The 15,681-nt window shown below is 36.2% G+C and overlaps 1 protein-coding gene across 5 annotated transcripts in view; it reads right to left on the bottom strand.

Annotated features, from left to right (window-relative positions):
* Positions 1-15,681, bottom strand: part of clip1a (CAP-GLY domain containing linker protein 1a) — a 160,354-nt gene that overhangs the window by 60,610 nt on the left and 84,063 nt on the right. For 4 of the 5 annotated variants that reach the window (XM_073065546.1, XM_073065547.1, XM_073065549.1 and 1 more), the window contains 6 exons: positions 13,591-13,695; positions 8,892-9,830; positions 4,852-4,968; positions 4,256-4,313; positions 2,835-2,918; positions 667-823 (listed from right to left, as the gene is read on the bottom strand). In XM_073065546.1, the coding sequence (XP_072921647.1) occupies positions 667-823; positions 2,835-2,918; positions 4,256-4,313; positions 4,852-4,968; positions 8,892-9,830; positions 13,591-13,695 (1,460 nt within the window). The remainder of the gene's footprint in view (positions 1-666; positions 824-2,834; positions 2,919-4,255; positions 4,314-4,851; positions 4,969-8,891; positions 9,831-13,590; positions 13,696-15,681) is intronic. The other variant, XM_073065550.1, reaches the window with a different exon arrangement.

The following is a 15,681-nucleotide window of genomic DNA, read 5'->3' as shown; positions in this document are numbered from 1 at the left end:
ACTTTTGCATAGTACTGTTTTTTGTCAACGTGGAGCGAACAGTGAGTTTATAAATCTGGCGGAAGCAAAGGATGCTGAGAATGAGTGGGTGGAGTGCTAGTGTGTGGGGGAATGTGGGACAGGTGGCAGAGGTGCACAGATCCAGGTCTGAGAGAGCAGGCAAAGTCAATTGATTCCAAACAATTGGCTTATTGACTATTACAGAATGTCTCTCTGGTGCTTCCTGCTCCCCTCACCCCTTGCCCTTGCCTTAACCATGATTACCCTCTCTGTGCTCCTTTCCCACTCTCAGTCCACAACAGAGACCCATATCAAAATCAGGTTTATCACTCACATATGTCATGAAATGTGTATTTTTGCGCAGCAGCAGTAGAATGCAATATATAAAATTACTAGAATACTGTGTAAAAGTCTTAGGCACTCAATGGCATGTACCCAAGACTTTTGCACAGTACTGTATATGTACAAACCAGAATATATAATTTATATTCACTACAATCCACGTATTCTCCACTATTCAATACATTAAAAAATAGACAAGTTTAGTTTTGAGATGAATATACATCTGAACATTTTAACATTAAAAGGCATTAAAAGGCATTTTCAAATCAAGAGCAATTCTCTGTTGGACATTAATATTACAGAAATCACATCCACTCAAGGTACCTTTCTCTGAGTTTCAGCTCTTCATTCATTTTTGTAAGCTGGGCAGAGTTGTCCCCTGAAGATTTCATCATCTCAGAGATGGTGTCCTCAAGTTTGGTTTTATCCTCAGTTAGTTGTTCAGCCTTTTCCTTCTCAACTTTAATTCTTCTTTCCGTAGCTAACAAAAGAAAAATCCATCATGGACAAAAGCGCAAACGATAATAAACTTGATTAGAACTGAGTTCATTCAAAAAGATATACAAATATATAGAATCAAAATACTTTTAGAACTCAACCAAATTTGCAAATATTTTGGGAGATTAAAATGGCAGACTTTCAAAATAAAGTTATACTTATTTTTCAATGGCACCACAGAAATGAGCAATTCTCAAATACTTGTAAACACTATCAATAACACAAAGTGTTTCTACAATATTTGAATTTGAGCTGTAGTAGGGCAAGGGTGTAGGACAACATCCAGGCAAGAATAGCCGGGGCAGTTGTCGTCAAGTGAGACTGCTGGAAACATCTCTACTTATTACAGACAAGATAGGCAGGGGGATTACTGTGGCTATGTGTACTCAAGCCAGATGAGTGAGACTTTTCTAGAAAGGTCATCCTAAAACATTATGTCCCTTTACACAATAGGGGATGCAGGAGGCAGACGGGACAGGAATAATGGAAGGATATAAAATATACCCAACAATCTAGTGACAATTGCTTTTACTAATGTCAAAACAGCATCGATTGTCAGCTTGAAGTTTCTATTGACTTTTAAAAGCTCTATTGTGAGTGGTGATTGTTCTTGCAAGTAAGGAATTCAAATGTAATTTACCAAATGGTCAAATATCCGTAACTGATAAGCCTATTTTGTATAAAAATAGCAGGTTTCTGTTCAGACTTATGGGTGACAGAGGCTCACACTTCTCCTTGTGCACAGGTAAAATAAAAGAGAGTGTTTGACTCGTAAGAATGCATGTGTTCTGAGCCCAGTTATTTTATTACTGGCGATAACGTATCCAATAACTCAGCTCTTTAATTTAGTTCCATTTGCCTTTGTGAATTTGTATATTCACCTGCTTGCAATGTGAACCAGCAGTTCACCCTCATTGCTCCCCTTGTCAATAACATCTAACCATAATGGCAAATGGAACAATCACTGAATTCTCCAATTTCTTGCACATTGCTCCCCTCTGTCCCTTTTCTCTCTCCTCCCAATCTACCCCTTTCAAAAGCATCCAACATACCTCTGAATCTTTCCCCACTCTCTTCCTCAGAGTTTCATTCAAATCCATGATCTCCCCCAATCACTTACAAGGGAACATGACTAACTGCAAGATGTTCTTCAATTCTGACTTGAAAATATACAACTGGTCCTTGATTATCGCTGGCTTTAAACTTTTAGACATTGTATTCAAATAGCATGGTGGGAGCACCTTCACCACAGCAGTTCAAATAGGCGGCTCACTATACACATTAAGGATCGTTAGCAATGGGCAACAATTGGTTACCTTACCAGTGATCAATGCATATCACACAGACTAATTTGTCTTTTTTAAAAATCATGTATAACGTTGCAAAGGCCTGTTTGTTTCACTTGTCAAAGAAAATGAAGATAAAAGGTCTGAAGTACCATGAAGATGTCAAGTTCATCTAGCTGATACGTAGTGGAAAGTTCAGACTTCTGAACTGATTGCGACCTGAATTATTCATTCCTACACCAGAATACACAATCTAGGTCAAGTTTCACCAATCCATAAGGAGAATATCTCCAGATTTGATAAGAGGAAATTGAAACCTAATTTGCATTCAAAGTTCCAGATGCTAAAATGATACGGGATTATACTGAAGTAAGTGAACAACATTCACCATTCTTTCCTTGGGTTCATTTACAAAATCAAAGAATTCTATGGCCCATAAAGTCTGTACCACTTCTCTGCAAGAACAATTCCACTTGTCCCAGTACCTCTACAACCTTGTAAATTATTTTTCAGAAACAATTGAATCTGCTCTACTATCACTTCTACAGTACATACACATCTTAACCACTCACTGGTTAAACCATTTTCTAAATGGCTGCCGAATTTCTAAATGGTTGAATACCCAATCCAGAGCAAAGATGCAAACTACCTGCAAGAAAATAAACACATCAGAAATTAATCCTCAGTGTATTTCAGAAAATAACTTACCAGAAAGCTGAGATTTGAGCTCTGCTACCTCAGATGAAAGTGAAGTGTTTTGCTCTTCTTTTGCAAGGAGCTTGGTGAGTGTTTCTAATCAAGAAAATATTTTAAAATGTATAAAATAACAGATTAACATTTTAAAATACTACTTTAGGCCAAACATCTGGGGGTTAATCATTGCCCTTCTCAAAGTTTCAAGCAATATCAGTATAATTTAGCCACACCAATATTACACTTATCATGGTGATTTGTGATACTGGATGATATTCTACTTTCCAGAAACTAACTTTCTCAATCTGAGAGCAAGTACAATGATGTTGAGCATGCTATCCCACAACAAATCTTATATCGCAAATTTAGAGTCAAAGCTTGCTGTAGTGGCTAGACATTTCAGGATGCAATCACTGACTAACAATGCTTCCCAGCACAGGATCACAGAAGCATACAACCATATTAAATATAGCAAAAACTGAAAAATCCATTTCTACTTTTCTTCTTGCTTATGAAGTCCATAAAATAGTCATCTTTTAAAAACCAAACTAAATCTTTTGTTAACAAAAATACAAAAGTTGTGGCCCAGAATCCCAAATTTTCACTAATCCCTTTTAAAATTGTTTTTCCCCCTTATTAAAAAGATCTACTTTCTTATCTCCCATTTAGTAAGCATCAATAGTTTTCTGCACTAGTATTTCAGTGATTTTTGTCTAGACCATCTCTAGATATTGAGATCTTTTGTAAAAGAGTTTTAAAATGACAATGTCACTTGCAGATCTTAGACAGTTTGTCTTTACAATTAGTTTATAAATTCTAAATATTAAACTTTTCCTCCACTTTAGTTACCTTGTTTCTCATGCTGACATCACTTAAATACCATTTGAATGCTTATCAGGGTCCCTCCATTTGCACATTAAAACTAGCAGATTTGTTAGACTGGGTACTTGTATAGTGTTCTTTCATCTCTCATATTTAGCCTCATCCCATTTAGAACTTCATTTATCGCATCTACCCTATATATTTATAGAGAGATAATAAGCTTACTTTTAAACTTTTTCTAGAGGCCAGCGCCTCTTCCCCAGGGTACCACTGCTCAATACAAGAGGACATGGCTTTAAGGTAAGGGGAGGGAAGTTCAAGGGGGATAACAGAGGAAGGTTTTTTACTCAGAGAGTGGTTGGTACGTGGAATGCACTGCCTGAGTCAGTGGTGGAGGCAGATACACTAGAAAAATTTAAGGTGGTGGGTTATATAGGAGGCAGGGTTTAAGGGTTGGCACAACATTGTGGGCCGAAGGGCCTGTAATGTGCTGTACTATTCTATGTATCTCACTGCTTTCCTCCATATGCCATATTCATTTTAATTAATTCCAGGCACCATTACTAATGCTGTTCATTACAGCACAGGCTCATTTTACTAAACTTTCAAGTTACCTTCTAATGTTTGCTGCAATTTGTACTGCGCTTCTGATGCTCCATCAAACTTTTCTTTCTGAAAGTGCATGAAAAATCATTTTAAACAGATTTCAACAGTCAATTAATCTCAGAGCATTCTTTTACTGTTCAAGATCATAGGAAATTTAAAAAAAAGATTGCCAAGGTTTTAAAGTTACTTTATATAGTAATGTTTAATCTAATCACACTGCAATGATCTTATGATTTGATTATTTCTAACCACTGAAAATAGATGGAAAATTTTACTCCTGATCCAATTTTGTTTTGAGCAACTAGGTATGACATTTTCACCAATAGTCCACTGTCAAAATTCACATATTGTTAACTATTTTTTTTACTACAGACAAAAAGCATTTTAGGAGCTAATACCACAATAAACTTTTAATGTAGTTATACACTACATTGTTCAAATTATTTAACCAAACACTAAAACTAACAGAAAAATTTGTCAGCTACAAACTATTCATATTTGATTATGTTAACAATTCAGATTACACCCACCTTATGCAAAGTATCTCAATCCTGCCTCAAATAGACCTTGTATTACATAACTTAAGGTGCAGTGAACCACTTACCATGGTCTGCAGTTGTTGCTCTAAAGTTTGTTTATCCTGGCTCACTACAGTCAAACTTTGGTTCAGATTAACAAATGACTGATGTTGTTCCTCGAGCTGTTTGGCCAAATCAATAACCTAGTAACAAGCACGCAAATTCATTGCAACAAAAAAAAAAGCAAAAGGAATAAATGTATTGAAACATTAGGTAAAGAAAACAATTCTCAAAAAAAAACTGCAATATGCAAAAGAACATTTAAAGCTGCAATATGCAAAAGAACAGATTGAAATTTTTAAACCAATCAGAGTCATTGAAGAGACTGAACATATGGCAAGCATAAAAAGATCTATATAACTGAGACACAAGAGGCTGCAGATGCTGGAATCCACAGATGCTACCTGATCTGCTGAATTCCTCCATCAGCTCAATTTTTTGATCTTTTCAACATTACAACTTTTTCCATAGATTTATGCATCAGACATCAATATAATTTTAAAAAAATCAATGTCTTATTACATTAAATTACGTATATGTAATTTGTTAATGTTTAAAGCTGGTCAACATCAATATTGTTGACTAAAAATCCAAGAAATTTTTCTCCAAATCTCATTTAAAATTTTTTTCACACATTAAACCGTTTCCTTAATAAAGATCAAAAATTTTGTCTTGAATACTGCAACTTTAATTTACAAAAATGGAACATATGTAAATGAAAAGTCTGGATAAATCAATAAATCACAAGCAAATATGTAGCATGAAACAATTTGATAATGGAGAGCTAGTGAATAAATAGCTAATACAGAAATGTTAAAGGTCTGGATTTTACCATCCTACAGCCCTACCTATCTCATACGAAATAGCTACAGAAAGTACAATAACTTTAGAATAGTTTACCCATTCTAAATACTGTAACCATTTATCTCTCAAACAGACTGGCGCCTAACAAGAAAGGAGTTAACCAGAACAAATACAAAGCCAAAATACAACTGGCCCTGAAAATCTGAAAAAAGAGAAAGCACAGCAAATCAGCAGAAGATGAAGTACTATCTGTGGAGATATAAATTTCAAATTGGCAAGATCTCTCCAATAAGGATGCATTTCCCTGCTGAATTTTGTCCCAGTGTGGTCTCCCATTACCTTGCTGTGTGTACGTACACAACGCTGGAAGAACTCAGCAGGTCAGGCAGCATCCGTGAGAAACTCTTTTCTCATGGATGCTGCCTGACCTGCTGAGTTCTTCCAGCGTTGTGTACGTATTCTTTGATCCACAGCATCTGCAGTTGTATTTTTGTACCTTGCTGTGTGTATAGTAAGGTTGCTTCGGCGTGGGTCTATAGGAATTCAGCTGTCACCTGAATGCAAACTTTGTTAATCAAGCAGGTGGAGAAATGAATACTTCCCTAATGCTGTTATTACAAATTAGGGACAATTACAAAAGAAATGTAGCAAGAGACAGCAGAACAAGTCATTGAGGCCAGACAGGGACAAATAGAACGAACAAAGACAGCTCCAAATGGAAGGAAGGACATTGGGCTAAATATGATAAACAAGAAACAGGCAGGGACAGCAGTACAAGTGGAAATCCCAGCTTTGATTAGACAAGTGATTACGAATCAGTAGTGTGTGAACTACGGACGAGATGCGTGACTGAGATCGGACATTGAAAACAGTCAGAAAATCACAAGAAAACAAATTAAAGTTAATAATATGTACTGAACAACACTGTGTCCATGTGCACGTGAGCATGGAACCTACAATTATAACTGAACAAAGAACCAGAAAGTGAGTATGAAGAGGGATCCAGAGATGGTTTGATAGCATGAACTGAACCTAGGAATACAACGTGAGAGGATACAAGATCAAAACTCGATACAAGCAGCCAGCTCAGCCTAATGAACTTAAGTCAGAAACAGATCAAATTGAGACAGGTTTAAGTGTTGGTCAGTCTGGTATTCCTTAAATAGATTTTACTGTCTACATCACTGGTATGCAGCTAGTAGAGATGCTTCCTTATACTGCCAGAGAACCAGGTTGAATCCTGACCCTGGGTGATTGTTAGGGTTAATGTTAGGGTTAATTTGAGACTGCCACTACAGGTCAGGAGTGGCTCACGTGATATTAGGAGACAGGAGTACAAGGGAGGGAGGAAGCGAAACTGGGGATTCCGCTACACCGAAACTGCTAGTGTCACGCGATTCAATAAACAAAAGAAACAGGTAACTCGTGAGTGAATGGCATCGGGCCAATAAGGGGGACACAAGTGCCCGATATTACCTAATATGTACAACAAAGTTCGGCCTTACCAAATATGTGTAGCGAGGGGTTGGAATGGGGAAAGGGGGTATAAATAAGAGTAGAATGTAAGGGGAAGGCAGAACGCGCCTTCTCCAGCGACTTCGTGTACTCGCTGTGCCAGTTACGATTCTGCAATAAAGCCACGTTTCACTATAATCAGGTGTTGGTTGTCTCTCTTCCAAAACGAACACAGGGCAGAATTTGAGCCCAACAGTGATGTCTTTGTGGAGTTTGCACATTCCCCCCCGTGACTGCTCGTTTCCTGTGGGTGCTCCTGGCTTTCTCACATTGCACACTGGTGAATCAGTCACTGTGACCTGCCCCCAGCGTGTCGGCGAGCGACAGAATGTGAGTGGATGTTGATTAAAACCCAGGGAGAATAAAATAGGATTAGTATAAATAGGTGGTTGATGGACAACACAGACTGGATAGGCCAAAATGTCTATTTCAATGTTGCCTCTCTCTTGACACTTCTCCATTGTGAACACTAATTATACAGAAAAGCTCTATCATTTTGGTGCACAAAACAAAGACGATTTATTTTAAGTGGTGAGAGAATGTTGATGTTCAAAGGGACCTCTACATCCATTAATGATTAGGGAAGAGCAAAGGGATTTTGGCCTTTATTACAAGAGGATTTGAATACAGGAATAGCATTGGCTCATTGCAATTATATGAGGACTTTAAATCTGCACCTTTTGATTTCTTTATTTAAAAATATATATACCATGTGTAAAGGGAGTGCATCAAAGATTCACTAGCCTGGTTCCAAGAGGGGATTTCCTTATTGAAACCTACTTCATTCTGACATGGCTCAGTGTAGTGAATGCAGAGTGGATTTTCCCCTGGCCGAGGAGTCTAGAATTGGGGTCATGATCTCTGAAAAAGGAACTGTCCTTAGGATTGAAATGATTGACAAAAAATTGCTTTTTGTCATGTGGGCAGTGCTGAATTTTGGGAATTCTCTACCTCGATTACTGTGGACGCCAAATAATTGAGTTAATTCAGAGCAGAAATCAATACTTTTCTGGAATTATGGGAATTGAAGGATGCGATAGGGAAAGTGGCACAAAATGGCACTGCAGAAGGAAAATCACGAACTTAACGAAGCATGGAGCAGGTTTGAAGGGCTAAGTGGCTGACAGCTCCTTGTTTTTATGCTCTAATTTTAATTTCTCCTGCCATTCTTTCTTTCATCTGTACTTCATTGAAGTATTTTAAATCTCTAGCTTGTTTTAACAAAAGATCAATAACAAATGGTAATTTTGTTATACTGCCTGATTTGCTCAAGCATTTACTACTTTTATTATAGGAACTTTGATTAACGTAATCTTCTTTTTGATAACAACTGTACTAAATCAATATACACAAATTACTCAAAATTATAATAACTAAAGGAAGCAAATCTTCAGATGTGTGCAATAATGAAATCTTCAGAAGTATGCATAATGAAACCATATTAATGCAATATAGTTGAGAATTTAAACTGGCTTGCATTTAGTATAAGTATGCATGCAAAAGCCTGAATAATTAGTGCTTTTTTTGATTCATCAATTTTTAAATCCAAATCAAATTGAACAAAAGCTTAGCTTTTGGATTATGCCTTTACTTTTGAAGAAAATATGCACTTAAACTTATGTTTAAGGAAACATCTTTCCAGCTACACTAAATGCACAAAATAAACAAAAAACTACAAGTTTCAATCATTCTAACCCTCAATTTAATAGATGACTTTTGAATAAAAGATGGAAAAGCATATACTAACCTTGTTCTCTTCAGAAAGCTTTAAAGATTCACGGATTTTCAACTCTGACTCAACAGCTGCAAGCTTCTCTTCAAGTCTTTTGATCTTTTCTCTTTCTTGTGCTTCAGCTTCATGTAGCAATTCATAATCCATCACCTTTTGTTCTGCTGCTGCTAGTTTTGCTGTTAATTCCTCAACAATTTGTGCCTGTTCGTTGCTCTTAGACTGCAAAACTTGCAATTCCTGTAACTTGTCTTTGGTTTCCTGTAGCTTTGTCAAAGTTTCTTCCATTTCTACCAAGTGCTGATTTGTAGTATATTCCAGTTGTGACTTGAGATTATCGATATCCTTTTCCTTTTCTGAAGTGATTTCTGATAGCCGAGATTGTAAATCTTCAGTTTCTTTTAGATAGGTTGACTTTTCATTATCTTGCTGAATTTTAATATTCTCAAGTTCCAATTGATGGTCGGCTTTCAGCTTTTCTAAATTACTCTTCAGCTCTAGAAGCTCTGTAGTTTGGGAATCTGCTCCTTTACTGAAGGAAGACTTGAGTTCCTGCATGGCTTGCTGATGAGACTCTATTGCAGACTCTAGCTTCCTTTTCCACAGACTAACCACCTCTGAGTTTTCATTAGTGGCTTGATCCAATTTGGACTTGAGAGTCACGTTCTCCTCAGAAACCTTTTCAGTTGCAGCCTGCAGTTGAAGTACCTTTTGGTGATCTTCCTCTGAGGTTTCAAGTTTTTCTTTCAATGTCTTAAGTTCACTTTGATGTTCTTTGTTCAATGTTGCAAGCTTATCTTGCAAACAAGATATTTCTTCCAACAAAGGAGCACTCTCCACATTACCAGAAACGTCAATGCTCACAAGTCTTTGTTGAAGCTCTGAGACTTCTTTTGTGCGCGATGCTAGATCCCTTTCTAACTCCATAATCCGTGACTTCTCAGACACAGTAGCCACCTGAAGTACAATCCCCCCCACCATGAAACACAAATTTAACAAAATGAAATATACACTCCTTAATTTCCTTACAATATTAAAAAAGCTAAAACCATTTTAACGTTATTCATTTTCATTATACAAATTACTATGTTATTCAATAGCTTTACCATATAATCAAAGGTTCATATTGGCCAGTAGGCTCAATAGGCTTTAACAAATACATTTTTAAGTTTAATGTAGAACATAAATCAGTAGATGTGTGGAAAAAGAATAATGTGGAACTACCGTACATTAATTCAAACAGCATGCAGCTTGATTGGGACCAAAAATTCAGATAAACCCTCACTTTTTAGCACTCAGCAGTGAAAACGAATACAAAATCTGACTGACAACACAAATGGGTTGGATGTAATACCCAAAAGGCATCTGGGCTTCACTGCTGGGACACATGAAAAACGGGAATGTGGGAAAAGTACCAGAGGGCTATTGATGGTTATAGAATTGCACTAAACCAAAGCTTCACAATCCCCAGGAGAAAAGAGTGTGTTAGAAGGTGTGGGTGGTGTGTTTCATGTTTCCATGAAATTCCATGGCCACTGATACCCTTTGGTACCTTTGCTATATTTGCCTTAGTGTGGGTTACATTAAAATGCATAAAATAACAAAACAAGATCCATATATACAGTTTTTTAAAAAAACTTACCGAGCTTGTTACTCTAGTGGGATGATAAGATTTTTCCTATAAACATATTCAACCAAAAAAGAAATATATTCCCAGTCTTTGCTGAACGAATTGATCCTAGCAGTAACAATGAACATGCCATAGTGCCTCAGAATTTTGAAGGGGTTAATTAAAAATAAAGAAATCCAAAGTTTCTGCTCTGTGTATTTCTGTTTTTTTTTTGCTAAAGCTGAAATATGTGCAAACTTGTGTATTCTAGATTACATATTATCACCATGAGAATGTGGATGAGAGATTGTCACTTGGATAAAGTGCCATTATATCCTATCCAAAGTGCTTTCAGGAGGAATGGGGAGGAAATAAAAGCAAATTATGATGCAGTATATTCTTACTATTTTTTCCTCTCAGATGTAAAGCCCATTCCTAAGTGTTATGAGGTGGTAGTGTGAACCATCCTCTTGAAAGCTTGTTGTTCTGGTGATGGGTTAACAATGAAGGAATGGTGATGTATTCTCAAATCAAATATAGGGAGCCCAGACTCTTTCTTGTGGGGGATGTCAATGTCTGGCATGAACGTTATGAACCTCTTAATAGCACATGCATGAAGTTTCACTAAATGGAGACATAGGTTCCTGCTTCATTTGCTAAATTGTAAATTGAATTGAACATTGTAAAACCAGCAAAGATTTCAACTCCTGACCATATGATAGGAGCAGGATCATTGATAATACAACTGAAGATGGCTGGGCTTTGTTAACAGCCTGAACATTTCTTGCAGTTTGGGAGAAATGGCCTTTTGCTGCTCTTTCAAATGCTCCATACTTAGTACTTTCACCCGAACCACTCCCCATCCCCACTTGCACCTCATCAGTGTATGCTATGCCATGGCTCCACAACCACTTAATCATCAAACTCGCTCCGTATCTGATGATCACTCAGGTGAGAGTACTAATTATTTTGTTAAAAAGCCTTTCTTACATTTAACATGGTTGGAAGAAACTTCCTATACTAAATCTATTTCGAGATTTATGTTGAGTTTATACTCTACTGCACCAAAATTCAGTTTGAATTTTAAAACTGTTGGAAACATTTCATAATTTGGACATCCTGTTCACTCTTACTTTCATTTCTTTCCTTTGATGAGCTCTTTGCAGCCTGGAGTACATTATAAATCAGTAATAACAAACACTCACCAACTCAACAATACTGGAAACAGAAAGGATTAAATAATGTAACTTTTGAAAGAGATTTCAATTTGACCAATGGTTAAACACCATAGCTGAAGTCACTTATATGAAAAGGCAAAAATCAGCCATTTTGTGCATGAAAGAGTTTGTGTTGAATTGCAAGCAGGAGTTTCCATCTTGAATAGGATCCATGAAAACAAACAGCTTTGATAAAGTAAAAAAATTAGGATGAAAAAGAAATTGCTGCTAACATTTAAAATCTTAATTGTATATTTAATTATTTTCAATAACTAATTCTACTTTGAAGTGTTATAGTTTATATTGTCAAGTAATTGCAAAACATCAATGAAGCTCATACAATATTAGTATTTTGTACAGCTGTACACATTCAAGTTTCACCCAAGATGAATTGTGTGCCAATTTCTACCAGATCCAGAAACTTTTCTCTCAAACATTTTTTTTCATGCTTTGGTGTAGTGACAATGCCAAGCAGAAATGCATTTATTAGCTGCAACATATTGTAGCTGAGGTAAGAGACTTTTGCTGGTTGGACTGAAGGCTTTAATCAAAGAGCTAGATTTTAAGAGGTTATTCAAGGAGGAGAGAGACAGACAGGAGTGGATGAAACAGATTTCCACAGCTTACAGTCTAGACAGCTGAAGGCATTGCTGCCAATAACGAGGGGAAAAGTAGAGGTCAATGTAAAAGCCGCTAAAGTAGGGAGATCTTAAATTCTCAAAGCACTGTTGTGCTGTTTGAGGGCACATAGGGTTAGATAAGACCATGTAAGACAAGGATAAGAACTTTCTATTCATGGTGTCAATGTAATGGAAGTATAGGCCAACAACCACAGTGTGATGGGTAACAAGATTTGCCTGAATTATGTTATGGTAATGGGTTACTGGGATGTCCAATTTGAGTGTTTCAGCACAAGATGGGCTTTTACAGGAGCAGAGAAGGTTGAGTTTATGGAGTTAAATGATATGATCATGTAAATAGAAAGGTTATAGAACATTTGAGCAATCTAATTCACCTTAATAGCACTGGCCAGGGAGAGGAACAAAACTGCAGAAAACCACAAAGCATCAGTCAGCTTTTTACTGTTACTGTGGAATGCCTGGCGCGATCAGTTAAAACGGGTGACCAAGGTTAAAAAGAAGAAACATATCAAAATAAAAATGCATTGCCAGATCAATCTGGTTTGAAAATAGTGCAACATAGGGTCGTAGGTGCACCACATGAAACTAACTGTTGGAACTAGATCACAATTCAAGGAAACAGTTTCCCTTCACATTTCTTTGGAGATGATACTCATCTTCCAAAAAAAGGTATTGACTTATAGAGTCATCTTAATCTTTAAAATATATTTTATTTCCTGAACTGAATTAATATATATATTTATCATTGTCCAAATGTAATCAACCATAAAGATGACACTTATCACAGTGATACTCTGACATAATGCACCACCCAGTGGTAGAATGTGGGACTGCACCTATTAACAATTGCGATCAGCTATGTCTTCTGCAAGTTGCAGTGTGGAAGCACTTTTCTGAGAAAGAGTCAGAAAATTGAAGGATATTAACCTGGAAGATCTCTCACAAAAAGTTCCCTTTGTTGATTGTTTGTGAGCACACAGTCAGTTAGCCTCCTCATTTAAGGCAGGGCTTGGAGTAAGCAGATATCAACAAGTAACATACCAGAAAAGCAAAAAAATTCTTTAAAGACACACACAGCAAAATCTCATTCTACAATACATATAAATAATTTTTAAAATGTCCTTAGCTAAGTGGTAAATGTCTCTTGCAGGGATAAACTGATACAACAATGTTAATGTTAGCAACTTATATCCATTTTGGGTACATGCTGATAATTGAATGGAGCTCATTGAAACTGTGAAATCCATTACCCTAGTGTCTTCTAACTCCCTCTGGAGTTTTTCAGCTTTGGTCTTTTCAAAGAGCAGGCTCTGTTCAAGCTCCTTAATGCGGGCATGCTCCAGTTTGGTCTGCGTCTGTTAGTAAAAAGGGAGAGGAAGAGAACACACCAGTGCCACCATCACATGCCAGCACGACAGGAGGGAGCCACATGCAGGCTTATCCACCAGCACCTTCTGCCTTTTATAACAGTTAGGAAAGCAAAGGATAAATTGGACAGAGAAATAATTTGGAAGCAAACAGAAATGCTTAATGGAAAATGGTATCAGAAGTATATACTGGCAAGGATAAATGAGAAACAATTAAAAGAAATACAGTTTAAAAAGGCAGATTCAAAAGTTTCATGCAGTCAGTGTACAGTTTAATATCAGTATTGTTCAAATCAGAACAGTTAATATTTAAATTTTAGTTTACTACTGTAAACCCCTTGTACTTCTGTATTTTGAAACATCGGTCTAACTATTCAGAAACAGGATTTATACCTTAAAACAATAAAATATCCTAAGAGTAAATCAAGAGCAAAACACAAAATCCTTCAAAATATTTTTTCCTTGGAATTTCCTGTACTGATGTATATTTTAAGTAATTCGATTGTGACTACATTGTATCATAAACTAAAGTGAATTTCTCATCATGCATTCAAAAAAAATGCAACAGATCTTCATTGCACTTCGGTTTGGAGTTGGTTATCCATGTGTATTACTGAGAAACGGTAATCTTACATAACTTGTGGGGTCATTACAAAATCATATTGGTTTGTTTTAATTAGCTAGTTTTGGCAGATTTTGAAAAAGGGATTCATGATTGTATTTTTAGTCTAGATGCACACAAGGGGACTGCCTGAAAGATGATTAACAAAAATTCCAATAGTGACCAATCTAGATGGGCTTGAACAGCAACTACTTCAGCCATCCTTTCAAATGATGCTTCGGTATCAAATACAAGGATTACTACGCAAGGTTACGTTGCACAATTATGAAGGAACTAAATTACAGTATCTGTGATAAAATTGAATATTTAGATCTTTAAAGGGCTTGCTTGGACCCATCCAAAGGCCTTAAGTCAATATAAATGGCTGATGGCTAGTTTAATTTTTAGTGAGAAAAGGATAATTTGACTATAGTTTAATTCCACAATGGATATTATAGTACAAAAGGAACAAGAGTAAGTGTCAAGATTTTCAAAAGAACAATGGCAGCTCCTTCACTTCAACGTTAAAGTGCAACGAATCTCACAAAATAGTCTGAAATTATTTTTCACTTTTAATCAGTTCTACGTCTAGCAATCTTTCTGAGTCATTACATTTAAATCCATTAGCTTTCCATATAATCTGATGTACATACAAAATGAAACACTGGACACACATTTCTTTATTGAATTTACACAATCTGATATATCAAAATGATGGTTCAGATTAAATTGGCATGTTAATGAAAGAAATATATGGCTCAAGAGAATTTGATTGATTAAATATATTTTGGCAGCACAAAGTAACGCAAATGAATTTCAAGGATGTTCAATCACTTAGAATGCTTTTCAAATATTCATAATTTCATGCTAAGCTTTTCTCAGAGGGAAAATGTAAGGTCTGCTGATGCCTGATATTGCTGGATATGAACAGGAATTCAGAACACTAGAACTGAAAAGGTAGTCAACACTGGCAATGTCCAATGAAGCAATGTAGATTCAATCAGCACAATTAACATCTGCTTCAGGTGAATTTTGAGAAGTATAAAAAGTGCTAAGGAAAACCTTCAGATTTTGAAATGATGGTGGCCTCAATCCAAACAAGTGATTAAGTTTATCAGTTTAATTTCAAAATCAACATTATATAATTTAAATAAATATAACAAAAATCTGGGTTCTGAATAATTCCTAATGGAAAGCTACTGGCTGCAAAAAAAAAAAAGGGTGAAAAGACCCACATTTGATGAAAACCTTGAATAACAATGGGGGAATCATAAAACATTTTGCAGCCTTTAAATAATATTTGATCTTAGTCAACATTCACATTTCTGTGTAAATGTGATGTTAATTTGGTGAGTAAATATGGTGTTTAAGAG

Source organism: Hemitrygon akajei, chromosome 14 (genome assembly GCF_048418815.1).
Source record: "Hemitrygon akajei chromosome 14, sHemAka1.3, whole genome shotgun sequence".
NCBI lineage: Eukaryota > Metazoa > Chordata > Chondrichthyes > Myliobatiformes > Dasyatidae > Hemitrygon > Hemitrygon akajei.
Note: the sequence above shows the minus strand (reverse complement) of the source record. Positions and strands in the feature narration are given on the sequence as shown.